General features: G+C 43.6%; 1 protein-coding gene across 1 annotated transcript; it reads right to left on the bottom strand.

The window, feature by feature from the left end:
- Nucleotides 1-341: 341 nt before the first annotated feature.
- CAVIN2 (caveolae associated protein 2) lies at nucleotides 342-14,141 on the bottom strand. Its single transcript, XM_074967792.1, has 2 exons — nucleotides 13,647-14,141; nucleotides 342-3,042 (listed from the first exon to the last, which is right to left on the bottom strand). The coding sequence occupies exons 1-2, from the start codon at nucleotides 14,124-14,126 to the stop codon at nucleotides 2,251-2,253; spliced, it is 1,272 nt and encodes a 423-aa protein (XP_074823893.1). The 5' UTR covers nucleotides 14,127-14,141; the 3' UTR covers nucleotides 342-2,250.
- Between the last annotated feature and the right edge of the window lie 5,036 nt (nucleotides 14,142-19,177).

The following is a 19,177-nucleotide window of genomic DNA, read 5'->3' on the forward strand; positions in this document are numbered from 1 at the left end:
AATTGTTCCATAAAGGTTAAACATGTATGCTTTGGCCTGTCTGTAAAATTAAGTCTAGTAAGGCTATGTGGCATTCTAGAAGACACAAATTCATCTGTGTGACTAAACAAAATGTACAGTTCAATACAATTATGCCTGTAGGAGTATTTAAAGTATTAAAAGTCTAGTACAATGCAATAAAAATGCAGATGGAACTATCAAATTCACCAAGCTGTCTGAAAATATTCAGATGCTTTAGCAATCTGGCAAGGTGATATCTGAAGAGTTAAATTTGAGAAATGGTTCTTGGATTTCTAAATAAGAACAAGGGAACAAGAAATAAATGTAATTGGGACATAAACTCAAGTAGTAAATGTTTAGTCTTTAATTTTGTTTTTACCAACCTCTAAAATTTCTTTGCCCAAACACTGACATGGTTGTATTAGTTTGATTATTTCTTTTTTATTTACTTCATCACATCTGTAGTTAGTTACAAGTATTGAATAACTGAGTTACATTTTAGTTAATACAAAATAATGTAGCTGCATGGATTTATGTCATCATTCTTCTTACAGGTGATAGTTCTTGTATGATACTATATAATAAAGAGCTTAACTTTTAACAGTGCCTGTTTAAAATCCGCTATGCTTCCAGGCTAATTTCCAGCATGATTTACTGGTTCAAGAGAGTGCTCACGTCCATCGTGTGATCTCTGGTAAGCATACTGTAATGTGTATTTTTTTCTTAGAAAACTTTAAATGATTTGTAATTTTAAATACAAGGAAGGAAGCAACATGTTAGTGCAATGTTATGTAACAAGAATTCAGTATTCAAAAGGAAACAGAAAACAAACAAAAATGCATAAAAATAACATGGATGTAAGGCAACTAAGGGTTTTATCCTTTTCTTTTTTTCCATTTATAAGTAGCTGGAATGAAAATTCAAAGAGAATGAAATTTCTTTAACCCCTCATTTTTAATGCCTTTTCTCAATTTGAAACCTGTAATTTGAGAATATGTAGTAATTTTTGTGTGTGAAAGTTGTAACATTAGTGGAGAGTCCAACCCCATGGCTGGTATAAATTGGCCTCTTTGCCAAACAGTTAAAACCACAACACATTGTTATCCTTCAACATCCTGACCAGAAACACAAAACTTTACCTTTTTACAAAAATTGTCCTTACATCCCTGTAACTATGTAACTATTCTGTAGGTATAGCATTACATATATGAAAGTCTTTATATAGATAAGTTATGCTATTTTCAAAATATTATTAGGTACAGGTGCAAAGATGAAAAATATACTGCTAAGGAATAAGTAGAAATTTAATTGTTATTTGAGTGTATATTCTTTATGCTGGCAGTAGAGATTTTTTTCCTTTTCTTTTTCACATTCTCCCCTTCTGCTCTTTCATCATATTGCCTCTAAGTTTCTATCATCATCCCTTGCTTCTATGTCCGTCACTGTTTTTGCCAACATGCCAAGCATTACCTAAGATCTCACGGTAAGTACTGTAGCTAGTTACACATTCATCCTTGAAGTCATCTATTTCTATAAACTGCTGTAAATTACAAAACCATGTCTCCCTTTGCCATATAAACACAGTTGTTTCTATTAAATGACTAACAAAAGACTCTGGGTGAAATCCTGGCCCCACTGACTCAATGGCAAAACTCCCACTGATTTCAGGAGGCAGGATTTCACCCTTTGCATAGTCTGCTCTTCTAGTCAGAATGTAAAATGGAGCCATGCCCAAAATAAAATATACATGTGTATATACAACAGTTACTGAGTCTATTACCTTGCCTTGCCATGTCCCGGATATGCTAAGCTAAGCTAGAGTGTTCAGTGACATTGTTTATATAAAAACTACTACACAGCTACAAAATACTGCAATAAGAGGGAAAAAAATATTTCTTGACTACTATCCAAGCACTTCCCTGATCTAACTTAAAAATCCAGCTGACCAGCCTGCCTCCCCTGGTCAGGTTCTTTTCCTGATATCTCCAATTGCAACCGACTGCAGCAACTCTAAATTAATATTACCAGCTGTTTGACCTAGTATAGGAGTGGAGCACCTTGTAGGTTGCCTGCATAGTAGACCTTGTTCACTCTGCATCTCAATACTATGCAATACATTAGCATTGCATAGAAAACAACAAACTTAATCGTTGTCACCCGATACGTTGTATGTGTAACAGAAATATACACTGCTTCTTCGCTTAACTAAACCTTTTTGCATTTCTGAACACAAAGGACGGCTCAGATTTATTATGCAGTTTGGTCTATCTGGAGAACAGCTGCTTGAGTTGATTCTTCATCAGATTGTTCTGTTTCCCCAGTGGTTGGTTTGTTTCTTTCATCATACAGTCTCTGGCTAGAAACTTCTAGTGCTGTCCCATATTCTTCATCATCTTCAACAATTGAGAGCTCAATGTTGCTGTTTATCATCGCGTCCCCTTCTCTGCTTTCTTTCTCTAGAGAATCAGCTATTGCTTTGCCTTCCTCAATTAGAGAAGTTGGAGGTGAGATATCTGAGAGCCCCTCAGTAAATGAGGTGGTCTCGTCATTCACTGCCTGCTCACTGCTTGTAGTTTCTGTTGGTTTGTCTTCATCTTCAGCAGGGGTCTCTCCTTCATGGACTTTCTTCATGTTCAGTGTGAGGGGAGACACTTTGAAAGAGGAGCTTTTTGATGAGGAGGATTTCTGATGATGTGGAGTGAGCGATTTCTTAATCTTCTCCCGTCGTTCAACTGAGACAATTTTTGTGCTGATCTTGTTCATCTTTTTCTCGATATTTTGGCGAGAAAATGCTTTCTTGAGGCTGTCCACTTTCTTGAGGCTTGATCTTTTTATCTTCTCCGCTCTTGATTCTCCCATTTTTTCCTCTACACTGTCATCCAGACCATCTTCGTCATGAGGCATTTCATCATCGGACGACAGCTCCACCGTATGCAAGGTTTCTTCCAGAGTTTTGTTCTCATCCACAGACTCTTCCTTTCCTTCTGTAATACTGGGAACTGGTTCTTTCACAAACACGTTGGCAGGAATCTCATTTTCCTCCTGAAAGAGAGGACAATATTTGAGTTTCATAGTTCACAGGACACAAATTTGATAAACAAAGCATAACCTTGCACAATGTTACATTGTTTTTTTACAATGAGATGAAGGAAGCTGAGCATTTTTTATTGTTTTGGTATATTTAGCCAGCAAGAAGCCACTCAAAACCCTCTCAGCCATTCCGTTGTACAGCTTGAGGCAAATGAGGGGCCAACTGTGATATTCCAGTTTCAGAGGGCTCAGAATATATAGATATAGAATATGAATCAATCCTATTCTGTCATTTAAATTAGATATTACTAATAAGGGTTTAACTACAAAACTGTAAATCTAATGTTAGAGAAAAAGGGTAGGGTTGTGGTTAAGGCATGAGACTGAGCACTGGGAAGTTTGGGTTCAATTCTTGGTTCCGTCACACTCACCACATGACCTCAGGCAAGTCATATAACCTCTCTGTGCTTCAGTTTCCCTGTCTATAAAATAGGGATATACTGCTGACCTATGACACAGGTATAGCGAGTCTTATTTCCTTAAAATATGTGTTTTGAGATCCTCAGCTGGAAAGTGCAATACGCATGGAAAGTAGGATTAATTGTGTTTGAGAGGTTGCTAAAAGTTGGTAAAGTATGTTTGTAAAGAACGGACCAAATCCTTAGCTGGTGTAAATGGTTAAGCCTCATTGATTTCATTAAGTTTTACTGCCACTGACAATATGTCCAATATTTTTAGTTCTGTTGAACTTTGATTGCAGTAGCTTGAACACTGCTGGAACTGTTTGATGGAGCCAGATTTTGACCACCTTGATTCACACGAGGATGAGACCTTTGGCACGTTGCTCTCACCCTGCCCATGTCCCCGCTTCCTCTGGATGGAACAGTGCTCTGCAGGGTTGAGCTCTGGGAGGAGAGGAAGAAACAGCAGAAGGGGGAGAGGCTTGGCTTTTAAAGGAGGCCCTATGGGCAGCCACAAGTGCTCCAGAGCTAGTGAGGGTGCACAGAGTTTCCACGTGGGTAGCGCAGGCCTCCTGCAGATTCCTCAGGCAGCTGTATGAAGTCTAACCCCAAACCCTTTCTGGGTGGGTCAGAACCCAGCCTCTCCTTTCCCTGGATGGAATATCATGGGAAAAACTCTCAAGAACTTTGCACAGGTTTCCCTTCTCCTTCTCCTGTGGGTTTTATGGTAGGAGAGGCGATCCAGCGCATGATGATTAGAATATGTTGCGTTTCCAAGATCGAAGGAATGGTACTGATTTTCTTTTTTATTTGGGGGGTGGGGATAATGGAGGATGGGACATATAAACTAAACATCTATGAAACGTCTAAAAAAAATGAAAGTGAAAAATCATGCAAAAATGAAAGGCGGCTAATGTTCCATGCCCCAGGGAATAACAGTAGTTCTTTGCATCAAGCAGTTGAGCTGGACAACAGCTGCATATTATTTTTTAGAACCAAAAAAGGCCAGGGAGGGATGTATTCCAGAAGAAGTCTCTAAATAAAGAGCAGGCTGAGCAGGGGAAAGAGCTGGAACTGGCAACTGGGGAAAGAGCTGGAACTGGCCTCCTGCAAATAGTTACTACTGAGTACAACACTTGCAGCCATGAGGAGTTCAAAGGGGACATCTAGTAGTAAGCACTATGTTAGGTAGTAAGTTTCTGCAGGGTTTGTCCTAAGACAGAAAAGCAAGCAAACCTACAATACTTCCTTTATTTCTTTTCCTATCCTTGTAATAGCTGCATGTTCTGCATTCATATTACTTAGTTTATCATTTTTAACTTGGCAAAGCTTAGGAGATACCCCAGTCACCTCGTTCAGAGCTACAGACTGTGGGGAAAGAATTCAAAACATCTCTTTTAGATATAGAAAGGGCTGCGTGCCAGATGTGATGGCCTCAGGTCTGTCCTTAGTGGGCTAGAGACAACATTTAAGGGAAAAAATACCATATGCAATTCAAAACCTCTGTTCATTAGCACAGGGTGTGATCCCTAGAGAAAATGGTCTCTGGGGTTAAGATTTCTGGTGAGGCTGCACAGGAATGACTGGATGAATGCACTGCAAACACCAAACTACGTTTTGTATGCGGCTTGGTTTTTTAAAATAAAAAGTCACATTCCTTTGCTGCTAGTCCACTACAGAGCGTTCCTGGAAACAAATTATCCATACGCCTACGAACAGAATTTTAAACAAGTGTGCTTGGTGTGTGAGGAATATTCTTCAAGGTTACAAAAGAAAAAGGATGGAAAACACTTTTGAGATATTTGTACGTTTTACTATTCTATTGACCTTGAACTAACAAATAATAAACTTGGACAAATGACGCTCCCAAAATGCTCTGTACCTTTCCCACAGTGGAATCCTAATAAAACTGTCACCCTTGCTACATGTTTACATATAAAGATTTTGTTCTGGTGCTGAGCACTGTAAGTAAATGGGCACAGTATATAGTCTTGTGATTTTTAACTTGGTTTACGGTGACCAGAAAGCAACTATTTATCACAGCAGCTTTAATGATCCAAAAAAGCCCTTACTGCAATTCAAATATTTATAATGTTCTCCAATTTGATTACTGAAATATGGACTATATGAGCAGACACAATTGCTCATTTGACCCCAATACAACTATTTGCAGAATCAAGTATAAGACATCAAGTATACAAGTTTACTGGCCTAACTGTCCAGATTCTTTCCAAATCTGGACAATTAGAATTTGTGTACAATTCTGTATGATCCAATATTCAAGCATAAGAATGTGAATAGAACAGATTGTCTGAAACCTTGTAATCACTTGTAAATTACATTGATTAGGATTTATTAAGATTTGCTTTAACAGCTGAACTATATGAAATAAAAGGCCCAAATCCTGCCATCCTTACTCAGATAGAACTCCCTTTGACTTTATTGGGAATTCTGTCTGAGGAAGGATGAGTGGGATCTTAATATAGAAAAATGGTTTCACATGAAATTGATCATATACTGAGTCTGATCCAGAGATGAACCAACACTGCTCAGTTCAAGATCAATTCAGTGACACTTCTAAACTGTTAAATCGAAGTACTGCAAATTCTAAAAACATTACTATAAACATTTTATTTTAATATTAAAAACCATTTGTGGGGAGGCTGGAACATCCAGTTTTCAGTACAGATAAAAATTCATAACCCTCTATAATGCTCCATAATAATCAGCTAATTATTCATTTAGAGTTACAGAGGTGGGATGTACTTGTGGCTGAAGCACAAGTGTGGGAATCAGGAAGTCTGGCTTGTATTTGCACCACTGTCACCGATTTCATGTGTAAATCAACCTTTGTGTCTCAGTTTTTCCACCTGTAAAATGGAGGTATTTTCCTCTCTCAGTGGGTGTTGAGATTTGGCTCATTCATGTTTGTAAAGCATTATGGGATCCTTAGATAGCAGTTACAACAAAAATGGAAATTATTATAATAGAATAAAATCTCTAGAATGAAATCTGCTTTGTTGCTAATACTGTTTTAAAAATCATTACTATGAGCATGTTGTTAAATGCGGTATCAGGAACTTTGACTGCAGTCTACCCAGAAGTCCTTCTGAATTCCATTGTTACATTTGGTTGTGCTAGGTAGGTTGCAGGACTGTAGTTCACTTTAAAACTCCAGCATGTAAGTACCGTCTATTAATTTTTCCAGATAAAATTTAAGCATCTGATCTCTTGGACTAGATCAAAACCAGGAGAAATATGCTAACCAATTCTGAGATGGGATCAGAATATATCTTCCTTCCATCCCCCACCTTTAGAAAGCTAAAACAAGGCTTGCATTTTTCCAGATCAGTCATTACTGTACACAACTAAGGAGCAGCCTTTCTGTATTCTGTTTCTAATGTCATCAGCTGGGACACAATCCTGCAAGTGCTCCATGAGTGTGGAACTCCCACTAAAGTCAACAGGAATTTGACCTGAGTAGTTTCTGCAAGATCAGCTCCTTGGTCAGCATAGAGGTTTTACGCAGTCGTTTTGGGGGCTCTTGTTTATGGGGATATATACTTCTCCTCTGTAGTAAAAGCTATGGAAAGGCCTCACATTCATAACGTACTATAAAAATTGAACTATGTGAGTGAGTATTTATAACAAACAGTGAGAATTTTTTTTTTAAATCACCTACCCCTGGAATGGCTAGAATCACCACTGAAGACAAACATCCCTGCAGCCGCTGTGTTGGGGAAGATAGGAGCATTTAACTGGCTACATCTAGAGTAGACTATGTAATAAAAGGACATGTCACATACAGAAAAACTTTTCTCAAGCCCCCCTCCCTTGTTATTTTTCAGAGGGCCGTTAGATGCTTAACCATCTAATATTCTAAATGAATGTTTTGCCAAATGCAGAGCAGATTTCTGTCGAGTAAGTTTACTACTGGTCAGAACAGCCTTAACTCCCTCCACTTTTTCTTAGACCACACCTGCTCTTTAAGAGCTTGTCTACACTACCCACCGGCTCAGCGGGCAGCGACTGATCCAACGGGAGTTGATTTATCGTGTCTGACACAAATCAACTGCTGAGCACTCTCCCGTCAACTCTGGTACTCCACCAAAACGAGGAGTGCAAGCAGAGTTGACAGGAGAGCGTCAGCTGTCGACTCACTGCAGTGAAGACACCGCGGTAAGTAGATCTAAGTACGTTGACTTCAGCTACGCTATTCACGTAACTGAAGTTGTGTATCTTAGATCGACCCCGCGCGGTAGTGTAGACAAGCCTTGAGTTTGTAAATGGATGTGGGCACAGTACCAAACAGGACGTTGTAGAGGCAAATTCTCTAATAAGTTAATAATTTTCAGCACATCAGCCATAACTCGCTTACTTTCCCATTTTCTTTACTTTTGAAGATGAAGATGCTTTTTCAAAAGGCTGTTTGTTATGCTGGTTGATGCAACAAAATGCAAACACATAGTTAATTTCCTGTGGCTTTCTCTGCTCACTTCATTTCAGGATCAAATATTCACTAACTGCAGTGCCTAGAAGGGGCCTGAATACCACTTTACTGACCCCTAGCTATAATTTAGCATATTTTTCTGTCCCATCCAATAGTAAATGAGAGATTTTTATTGAAACACTAGTCTGTATTCCTCTTTATTTTGGATTTTACTACATCACCCCCCTTCACTCTGTCTTAATATATGTGTGACTGCATGAAATTTGTTCTGAATCCATGCAGTCCAAAATCGTGCTGGTCATGCGGTTGCAACAAAACAGACAGGAACAATGCCAAAGCTTAACAAGGATTTAAAAACAGTCACTTCAGTGTTTTAGACTGCTGCACCACTTATGGTATTTGTAATAATTTTTAAAGCCTTACATGTTTAGATGTGACAACATTAAAATATGGCATCAATTAAAGAAATATGCAAACTAGGAACAATACAGGACATCTCGGGAGAAAAAACCCCTAAACATTTGAATACAAAATATGCAAATTGATAGTTTTCTCACTGTGTTTTCATATTGAGCGTATACATTGAGGGAAATCCGATGCAAACAACTCTCAGCCTGTCCTCCGAAAATACAAACCCTGAGCTCAATCATGTCTTCCTTACACACCCAATGCTCCTGTTAAAGCAACAACAGGGAGCAAACTCAAATTCAGAATTGAGTCCCTAATCTTTGCTTTTATTTTCACATGAAGTTGTTTTTCCTAAAACAGGAGACAGAGTCCTTAATGAGAAACGCACAGCATGAAAGTTAAATTTGTTTTTAAGTGGCAGAAAATAAAACCTAAACTAAACAAAATTGCCCTATATCCAAATTCCATTTTCAAAACAAATCTGATATTAATACTGTATCATAGCAGCAGTTGCTTCTTTCGCCCAGAGGTCCCTGCCCAGTGTCGTACACAAATCCATCCATCCTTTTGAGCTTTTTCCTGTGTTTAATTCTTTTGCTGGGGGGACAATCTAGAGCAGAGGTGGGCAAACTACGGCCCGTGGGACCCTCCTGCCTGAGCTCCTGGCCCGGGAGGCTAGCCCCCAGCTCCTCCCCCACTGTCTCCCCCCCGCCCCCGGCAGCCTCAGTTCACTGCACCGCCGGCGCAATGCTCTGGGCGGCAGGGCTGTGAGCTCCTGGCGCAGTGCAGCTGCAGACCCCGGCCTGACCTGGTGCTCTGTGCTATGCGGTGGCATAGCTGGCTCCAGCCAGGCAGTGCGGCTGTCGCGACGCCAGTCACCGGTGCTCCAGGCAGTGCGATAAGGAGGCAGGAAGCGGGGAGGTTGGATAGAGGTCAGGGGAGTTTGGGGGTGGGGGGGGTTGTCAGGGGGCACGGGTGTGGATAGGGGTTGGGGAACAGGGGAGTTGAATGGGGACAGGGGTCCTGGGGGTGCAGTTGGGGGGGGGGGTTGGATGGGGTGGCAGGGGGCAGTCAGGAATGAGAGGAGGGGTTGGATGGGGCAGGGGTCAGGGGGGCAGTCAGGGTACAGGGAGTGGTGGGGGGGGGGGGATGGATGGGGCAGGGGTCCCGAGGGGGCCATCAGGGAACAAGGGGGGTTGGATGGGGCAGGAGTCCCAGGGGGGGGGGGAGGAGATAAGGGGCAGGGGCTGGGCCATGTCTGGCTGTTTGGGGAGGCAGACTCCCCTAACTGGCCCTGCATACAAAGTTTGCCCACCCCTGGTCTAGAGGACTAATAGGTCTTTTCCATATTAAATGTCTCTTAAAGACACCATACAGCTTTTATGGAGATCTGAAGCCAGGTAACACAGTTATTAGCAGGCGTATGCAGAAGGAAAGAAAGGCAACAGAAAAGCATCATGACCAACATTTGGGATCCTTGCCAGGGTGTGGTCAGTGTGCTCCCTTGAGCAGAGTACAAGCTGGCAAAGAGAACAGCACAGCCTCTGGGGTGGAAAATCCCAGCCCCTCCCATCTTCACTCCTGGGAGAGAATTCCAACCTCTCCAAACAGCTCTTCCACACCAACCACTCAAATGTGACAGGCCAGAAGACCTTTGTCTGGGACTTCAGTCCACAAGACACCCAAGTTTCTCTTTAATAGCTGGTTTGTGTTACTGACAAGTAGTATTGCAATCTCTTGGCAATGTTGTTGTGTCTATGTTGCTCCCAGGATGAGAGAAAGATACAAGGTGGCTGAGGTAATATCTTTTATTGGACCAATTTCTGTTTTGGAAGGGTCAAGCTTTCAAGTTTCACAGAGCACTTTCTCTGATCTGGGGAAGGTAACCAGAGTGTCCGAGCTAACCTCAGGCCAGATAGTTAGGCACCAGAGGTTCACGCATGCTGCAGAAGACCACTTAAAATAAAGTGGGCAACTAAAGGTGAGCAGGCAGCAGAGTGTGTAACAAATTCTTGTAATGAACCATAAGACCAGTGTCTCCGCTTAGTCCATGGATTTTAGTATCTAGCACAATTCTAGTGTCTATGAATTTCAGTTTCCAAACTTGTCTTTTGAAAGTGGTGTGCAGGTTTCCTTTGAGGATGGGGATTGAGAGGTCAGATATGGAGTGCCCTGTATGCTTATCAATCTAACCCTCAATTGCCCACTTCAATTTAAACTAAATGGTCTCCCTGAAGTATGTGTGAACTCCTTATGCTTAAGCATTTGTCCTAACTTTTATTTAGCTTATTCACCCTAGTTACAATCCCCAGATCTGAAGAAGAGCTCTGCGAAACTCAAAAACTTGTCCCTTCCATCAGTAGAAGTTGATCCAATAAAAGATATTACCTACCTTGTCTCTCTGTTCTCTTGGCAATACATTTACTGAAGTTAAATGTGATTTTTTTTTCTTTGCTAAATAAGGGCCTTAGACCTGATTTTCCTATTATGTACACCAGCTTTACAGCAGGTTAGCTCCACTGATTTACATTGGGGTCAACTATGGGTTGGTTCATGTAAGTGAGAGGAGAGTCAGGTCCTCTGTATCCGTAGAGAGATTTAGGACACAGCCACCCTTCTGTACGAAAGTATCTCTTTGAGTGATGGAACTGTACAAGCTGAATTTCCTTCTGCCGTCGCTCACAAAAATGGGGCTACATTGTTTGGTTTGCTTTTGTGACCAATCATGCATTTTGGAACCTGGTATTAAAGAAAGGCCCAGGCCAAAACCTCCACTTTGAAGGTTCCTGAACTTTTCAGAGGATTTGATTTGGCAAATATTTCTCTTAAGCCACCGGCTTGTCCTCCTTCAAATCCCTCAAGACTAACTTTTACCATGATGCCTAAAAAGCACTACCAGCAGTGCACAGCAAGACAAGAAGTGAACTGAGCCAGTATCTCACCCTTACTCCGTCCTTTTGTCTGTTTCTTCCACCTGTTGTGTCTTTTCATAATCCTAGAATGCACATTCTCTAGAGAAAGATGTCTGTTTTTTGAAAAAAATTGTATAGCCCCTAGCATAATGATGCCCTGATTCTGACAGATCTCTGGATGCTACTGTAATATAAATAATAATAAACATCTGGATCAAATCAAAAAACTTTAGAGCCAACCCCACCCCAAATTTAAAGGTTTAAAATCTAAATTCTGTATCTCAAACCCATCTTTTGGTATCTGATCCCTGAAATAGTACTATTTTAAATTTCGATAAAATATCTGAAATTCTTTTTAAAAACCCAGGTACTGCATCTCTTTTAATACATCTGGTACATGGTCAGCTTTTTAGTTGCTTTTGAGGTGGAAGAGACCATATATGTCTATATGTGCCATGATCTCTTCCTCATCTGTCTTTAAAATACTAACTTATAGCTTCAAGAGAATAATAAGCAGCAAGGTGGGGTCTTTCCTAAGGGAATGGGCTGTAGATTAATTAAGCCTGCCAAATCTTTAAATCTAGTACTACCCTGATTAAAAAAAAAAATCTATATATATATGAAAGTGGAATATATAATCTAACATGATATTTAACAGCATAAAAGATAAATTTACACTTCAGCATTTAACTAGCTGAAGTCAAATGGGATTTTCCTGAAACAAAATTTCAATGACACTTTTTAGAAGTAAAAGGCATGTCCCATATTTGGTTAAAATTCATGTTGCGTACAATCCACATCATTGCTTAAAAAGGAGAAAATATGCAAACTGTTCGTTCATACCACCGAAAGGCTGACAAACAGAAAGCTGAGTTTAACAACTGTGTTTTTAATAGACTGCGGAATATGCTGGGGTCAACCTAAAAATCAAAGTTGGCATTTTGTTGAGGGCAACAAGAACTATTAATGTTCTAAGCATTCTACTTCCTTGATCAAAATGGGAAGGTTACTTTTTCCCAGTTGTGCCCTCAAAGAGTTAATGATTGTATTGTGCGCTCTCTCTGAAAGTTTCCACTAGCTCCTCTTGTGCTGCAATGAAACCGTAACAGCAGCAATGGATTCCTTCCCCTTCCTGCGGGGAAGCAAATATAAACTGGTTGGTGAAATGCAGAGTTTTCTGTGCATGCTTTCTTAAGAACCGTTGCATGCATAAAAGTTACAGACTGTCCATGCTAAAATACACAGACTTATTGGCCATGAATGTGTGCCCACACTGCGGTGGTGCTAGTAATTCTGAAGTGGAAAATGTGCGTATGCATGATAATGAAGTGGTATTGCAGAAAGGTAATGAATCTGTGACTTGTGTTAGGTGTGGCACAGAGATGCAAAATGTATAAAGAGCCCCCTACTTTCATGGGTGAGTGAATCGGAGTGTTCTTGCTAGTTAAGCACCAATAGTAGTGATAGAGAATATATATTGCGCGAGGGGGGGGGGGGGACAGTGCATGTTTTGTACAAGGGAAGTGAGCATAGTTCACCACAGCACTGGTCTGGAAAGTATTTGTATCCATGTAAAAAGGACTTGTGTTCTACAGATGATGAATTTGAGCATTCTTTGTGTGTGGCCCTAGGAAGATTGAGATGAACAGTGTATTTCCATGAGAAAGCCAAGTCTCTCCTAAGAGCCATCCTTGGGCAGCACTGCCCTGGCCCATGCATGGAGCGCCGCACCCTTGGGCAGCACTGCCCTGGCCCATGCATGGAGCGCCGCACCCTTGGGCAGCACTGCCCTGGCCCATGCATGGAGCGCCGCACCCTTGGGCAGCACTGCCCTGGCCCATGCATGGAGCTCCAAGGGAAACTGCATAGGTTACACACATTTAATTCAGTAGGGTGTTCTCCCGGTGGGCGCACCTGCAGCTCTGAAGTGTCTGGCAAAGGCACGGCTAGGGGGAAGCCCATGCATCGCACAAGGGCGAGGAGCGGGTGTGTCCATGCCTGGCGGAGAGTTGAGAAGTTCTGTACAGCGCCGTGTGTGACATTTCTCAGCAGGGAGCGAAGGGAACTCATCTCCGCTGCACAGTGGGAGCAGTGGTAAGAGGCCACGCCTTGGAGCCCCGCCGCTGGAGCGGGCCTCGCCTTTTCAGCGGCCCAAGGGTAGATGAAGGCACTGGGCTCTCCACCAGCCCTGGCCGGAGTGGCGATGGGAGAAAGAGCGGAGGTGGCTGAGCGGCTCCAACCACCTGCCCCCAGGGCCAGGGGCAAGAGGGAGAGGAAGGCAGGCGCCATGCACCCCCTCGGGCGGGGGAAGGGTGGATAACGGGGCCAAGGCAGGCGAGCGGTGGGTGGGGAGCAGTAGGGTCCAGCCTGCCCCGCCGGACTCACCTGGAAGATGAGCACCTTGAAGTGGTTGCGGCGCAGCAGCTGCGCGTGGTTGCTCTCCAGCCGCCGGACCTGCGCGCACTGGCGCTCCATGCGCTCCCGCACCTCGCGGGTGTGCGCGCTGACCTTGCGCGACTTCTCCAGCAGCTTGCTGACCGCGTTGCTGGTGGAGGTGTGGTGCTTGCACAGCTTGCTCAGGTCGCCCTGGATGCCCTTCACCGAGCCCTCCAGCTCGATCTGCCGCTGCTCCATCCTGAGCTGCTTCTCCTGCACCGAGTCCAGCATGTTCACCAGCTTGTCCAGCAGCGTGAGCACGGTGATGGCGTTCACCTGCGAGCCGTCCCGGATCGCCTCGCCCGGCGCTGCAGGCGGCGGGCTGGGGCTGCCCGAGGGCTCCGGGCTGGGGCTGGGCTCCAGCTGCTCCTCGGAGCTCGGCGGGGCGTGGGCGCCGCTCCTCTCGGCCTGCACCCCATCCTCGCCCATGGCGAGGGCCCCGGGTGGCCTGCTCTGCCGCTCTCCTGGTGGGGACCCGCCGGCAGCCGCCGCTGGACGCGATCTGCCCGCCGCGCTTCCAGCCTCTCTTAAAGGCTCCCCCGCTCCCCACCCAGTGGGAGGCGAGAGTCCGCCAACGCCGGGCTCCGCTCAACTTTGTACGACACACACACGCTTCCGAGTCCCCTCCCCAGCGAGGAAACCAATCCCGGAGCCGGGTGTGTGTGTGTGTTGCCTTCGCCTTCAGTGGGAGCAGGATCGGGCCCGCCAGCTTCCCCCTGCTGCTGCAGGTTTAACTTTCCCCCCCGCTCTTTAAGTGGAATGTCATATTTCAACCATGACTTCATGCAAGGCGGAGCAAACCAGCCCGCCGTGGCCCAGTTCCATCGCCAGCCGTTGGCTGCAGCCTGTAAACTTCTACCGACTGCTATGCGACGGGGGCAACACAAGAGCTTGTGTTTTTCTCCCCCCGCCGGCCCTTTTTCCTGGATACCGAATGATTTGGATAGAAAGTATTGTTTGCCTTTGTTCTGGGCTGGCTTGAACCGAGAAAGGAAGGGGAACAAAGTTTAAGCCACCTTTAGTTGTTGTTGTTTTTTGAGAGCAATATCTCAATGGGCTTATGAAAGCCGCTCGGGGGAAGGGTTCATAAGTAAATAAAATCCAGCCACACCCATTGCCTGAAGCTAAAGGCAAGAAAACCAGTCACTGTGTTTGCAGGATCAGGCCCTTTAACATTACAATTGCTACTGAGTTCTCTGAGTTACAACTGAAATAACCAAGCTCTGCTGTGTGAAAAATATGTCAAGCGTAACTCAGAGAACGTCATAATATTCTCATTTCTATCATGTTTTAAAAATATTTTTAAAAACTTTTTGGGTCAGTCATTTAAAGGTGGCCTCTAATGCTGCATCTGCATTTTTGTGTCCACACCTACAGATAAAAGTGGTTGGATTTAACCATGTAGCTATTTGATTGTGCTCTCAAAGCAAGTAGTTAAATGTCTTATCTTTTGTGCCCAGGGTTAATTGGAAGGGCAAAATGAGAGGCTGTCTTGAAGGCTTTTAAAAAATATATGGGCCTTGATCCTGCAACGGAATGCATGCAAGTAGATCCCTGGGCCCTCCTGCAGCCCCACAGAAGGCAAAAGACTTCAGCTCAGGGGTCCACATACATGGACCCTAGAGCCTTACATGCATACTTAGCTTTATGCATGTGAACTCAGTGGGGCTGCTCTTGTGTGACAGTGTTTTCAGAATTGGGTCTTTGAGCTTTATATGAATTTAATGTTTATGACAGGTGCTGGCTTGACAGCCCTGGAGGTCTTCTGTGTATCCCCAGGAGAGCCATAGACTGGAAAGTCACAGTGCAAACTTCTTCCCACTGAACCTCAAATATATCCCCAACCTGACCCGGACAGAATGCCTGTAGGGGGTGTCTCAGCTATATTGTGCAGTTCCACTGACATTGTGCCCTCTCATTAAAGTTAGCAGAAATCACTTAGCTAAAATCCTGTAGCGGGCTTTGGAAATATGTACTGTTCTGATGTATATATTTTCAAACGTAAGTGATCAAGGTAAACAACTTTGAAAGTCACCTATTTTGCATACAAATCTGTGATCTTCACAATAATTTTTAATATCAATTAAATGTCATATAATATAGACACAATGTGGATAAAATGCAAACATTTGTTGGTTTCACTGGGACATACTAAAATTTTCATTATAATGGATTTGAATAGTTTTGGTTTTAACTTTGTATTCATATAGGATTTTGCAATAACCTGGTAAAATACTTTTACAAGAACCAATACACTGCTAACAGAAGCTTTTACACTGTTTAAAAGGACTCACACAGCCATGTTACGGAAAGATTTTCTTACTGTTTTGTCCCTCATTTTAAATGTTTATACTAGTGTCAAAAGGCAGGAAGATATTAAATAAAAACTATTTAAAGTTAACTAAGGGCTAAATTTTGCTTATTTGGAGTTGTGTGCGGATCATACAATCGTAGAAGAATCACAGAAGATTAGGGTTGGAAGAGACCTCAGGAGGTCATCTAGTCCAGCCCCCTGCTCAAAGCAGGACCAACACCAACTAAATCATCCCAGCCAGGGCTTTGTCAAGCCGGGCCTTAAAAACCGCTAAGAATAGAGATTCCACCACCTCCCTAGGTAACCCATTCCAGTGCTTCACCACCTAATATCAAACCTAGACCTCCCCCACTGCAACTTGAGACCATTGCTCCTTGTTCTGTCATCTGCTACACCGAGAACAGCCAAGCTCTATCCTTTGTGGAACTCCCCTTCAGGTAGTTGAAGGCTGCTATCAAATCCCCCCTCACTCCTCTTCTGCAGACTAAACAAGCTCAGTTCCCTCAGCGTCTCCTCATAAGTCATGTGCCTTAGCCCCCGGGCCCTCCGCTGGACTCTCTCCAATTTGGCCACATCCTTTCTGTAGTGTGGGGCCCGAAACTGGATGCAATACCAGTGCCAAATATAGGGGAATAATCACTTCCCTCAGTCTGCTGGCAATGCTCCTACTTATGCAGCCCAATATGCCATTAGCCTTCCTGGCAACAAGGGCACACTGCTGACTTGTATCCAGCTTCTCGTCCACTGTAATCCCCAGGTCCTTTTCTGCAGAACTGCTGCTTAGCCAGTCGGTCCCCAGCCTGTAGCGGTGCCTGGGATTCTTCCGTCCGAAGTGCAGAACTCTGCACTTGTCCTTGTTGAACCTCATCAGATTTCTTTTGGCCCAATCCTCCGATTTGTCTATGTTACTCTGGACCCTATCCCTACCCTCTAGCATATCTACCTCTCCCCCCAGCTTAGTGTCATCCACAAACTTGCTGAGGGTTCAATCTATCCCATCATCCAGATCATTAATAAAGATGTTGAACAAAACTGACCCCTGGGGCACGCCTCTTGATACTGGCTGCCAACTATACATTGAGCCGTTGATCACTACCCGTTAAGCCCAACGATTTAGCCAGCTTTCTATCCACCTTATAGTCCATTCATCCAATCCATACTTTTTTAACTTGCTGGCAATACTGTGGAAGACCGTATCAAAAGCTTTGCTAAAGTCAAGATGTATCCCATCCACTGCTTTCCCTATATCCACAGAGTCAATTATCTCATCATAGAAGGCAATCAGGTTGGTCAGGCATGACTTGCCCTTGGTGAATCCATGCTGACTGTTCCTGATCACCTTCCCCTCCTCCAAGTGCTTCAAAATGATTTCCTTGAGGACCTGCTCCATGATTTTTCCAGGAACCGAGGTGAGGCTGACCGTTCTGTAGTTCCCCAGGTTCTCCTCCTTCCCTTTTTTAAAGATGGGCACTATATTTTCCTTTTTCCAATTGTCCGGGACCTCCCCCGATTGCCACGAGTTTTCAAAAATAATGGCCAGTGGGTCTGCAATCACAGCCAATTTCCTCAGCACCCTCGGATGCATTAGATCTGGACCCATGGACTTGTGCATGTCCAGCTTTTCTAAACAGTCCTTAACCTGTTCTTTCACCACTGAGGGCTGCTCGCCTTCTCCCCATACTGTGTTGCCCAGGACAGTAGTGTGGGAACTCACCTTGTCTGTGAAGACTGAGGCAAAAAAAAGCATTGAGTACTTCAGCTTTTTTCACATCATCTGTCAATAGGTTGCCTCCCCCATTCAGAAAGATCCCACGTTTTCCCTGACTTCCTTCTTGTTGCTAACATACCTGTAGAAACCCTTCTTGGTACCCTTCACATCCCTTGCTAGCTGCAACTCCAGTTGTGTTTTGGCCTTCCTGATTACACCCCTGCATGCTCGAGCAATATTTTTATACTCTTCCGTAGTCATCTGACCAAGTTTCCACTTCTTGTAAGCTTCCTTTTTGAGTTTAAGCTCACCAAAGATTTCACTATTGAGCCAAGCTGGTCGCCTGCCATTTTTGCTATTCTTTCTGCACATCTGGATGGTTTGTTCCTGCACCCTCTACAAGGCTTCTTTAAAATACAGCCAGCTCTCCTGGACTCCTTTCCCCCTCATATTAGCCTCCCAGGGGATCCTGCCCATCAGTTCCCTAAGGGAGTCAACGTCTCTAAATTAAAGGCTAAGGATGGGATTTTAAAAAGGGTGTTAGGGCACCCAACTTCTGTTAAAAGTAAATGGGAATTAGGCACCTAACTTACTTGAAAACCTTCCCCTAAATTCTCATACTTATTTACAAGACAATATCTAATTCAATTCTGTATTTTGTAAGGGCTGGATAATTGACAGTGTGCTGCATTCTGATTTGTTATGTCAGATCTCTGGATGAGTATCTGATTCTGGGTAGGGTTTCCATATCTGTATTTCTGGCATATATTGGACCCAGTCCTGTTTCTACTGAGGTCTGTACCAAACCCATGGGCAAGACTTTAGGGCTCAATCCTGTGAGGTGCTGAGTGCTTTCTAGGAGCACCCTGTGCTGTGCACACTTTAACAGGAGCTTCAGCACCTTACAGGATCTGCCCTGTAGCCAGCGTTTAACCATACTAGTTGCCATGTGATATTTGTATCTCACTGTGGTGCGTGCCTCTGACCTACACCTATTCCTGGCCATTTTGTTAGAGGACATGAAAGACTGTAATAATAGTGAATGAAAATGCAGGCTCCAAAACATACGTGGGCCTAAATCTCATTTACAGTAAGGGCTTATATTGCCCTTGAAGCCAATGTAAATATCTCCACTTTCCTGACTGTTGCAATCACAGACTTCATAGAGGCCAGCAGCACTAGAGTGTCCAGTGTACCTGAACCAACACAGATTGCCGTGGTTTTTAGTCATGATTGAAGTGATTGGTGAGGTGTAGTGTGCCTCTTGATGAAGTGAAGGTCCTATCACCAACTGGAGTTTTGGCTATGGCATGTCTCTGTCTAGAAAACTAGAGTATGACTTGCTTTCACGTTGCTGGAGGGCGTGTTATGTCACAGACTTTCAAGGTTTGCATAAACAGTTCCCATTCAGTTTTGTTCAGTTATCCAAGGTGAAGTGAAAAAACTTAGCTACAATGA

This window comes from Natator depressus, chromosome 11 (assembly GCF_965152275.1).
Source record: "Natator depressus isolate rNatDep1 chromosome 11, rNatDep2.hap1, whole genome shotgun sequence".
In the NCBI taxonomy this organism is placed as follows: Eukaryota; Metazoa; Chordata; order Testudines; family Cheloniidae; genus Natator; species Natator depressus.

Coding starts and splice junctions, on each gene's coding strand:
- CAVIN2 (XM_074967792.1), bottom strand. CDS start 14,126: ATGGGCGAGGATGGGGTGCAGGCCGAGAGGAGCGGCGCCCACGCCCCG. Junction 3,043..13,646: donor TCAAGGTGCTCATCTTCCAG/GTGAGTCCGGCG, acceptor CCTCTCTTTCAG/GAGGAAAATGAGATTCCTGC.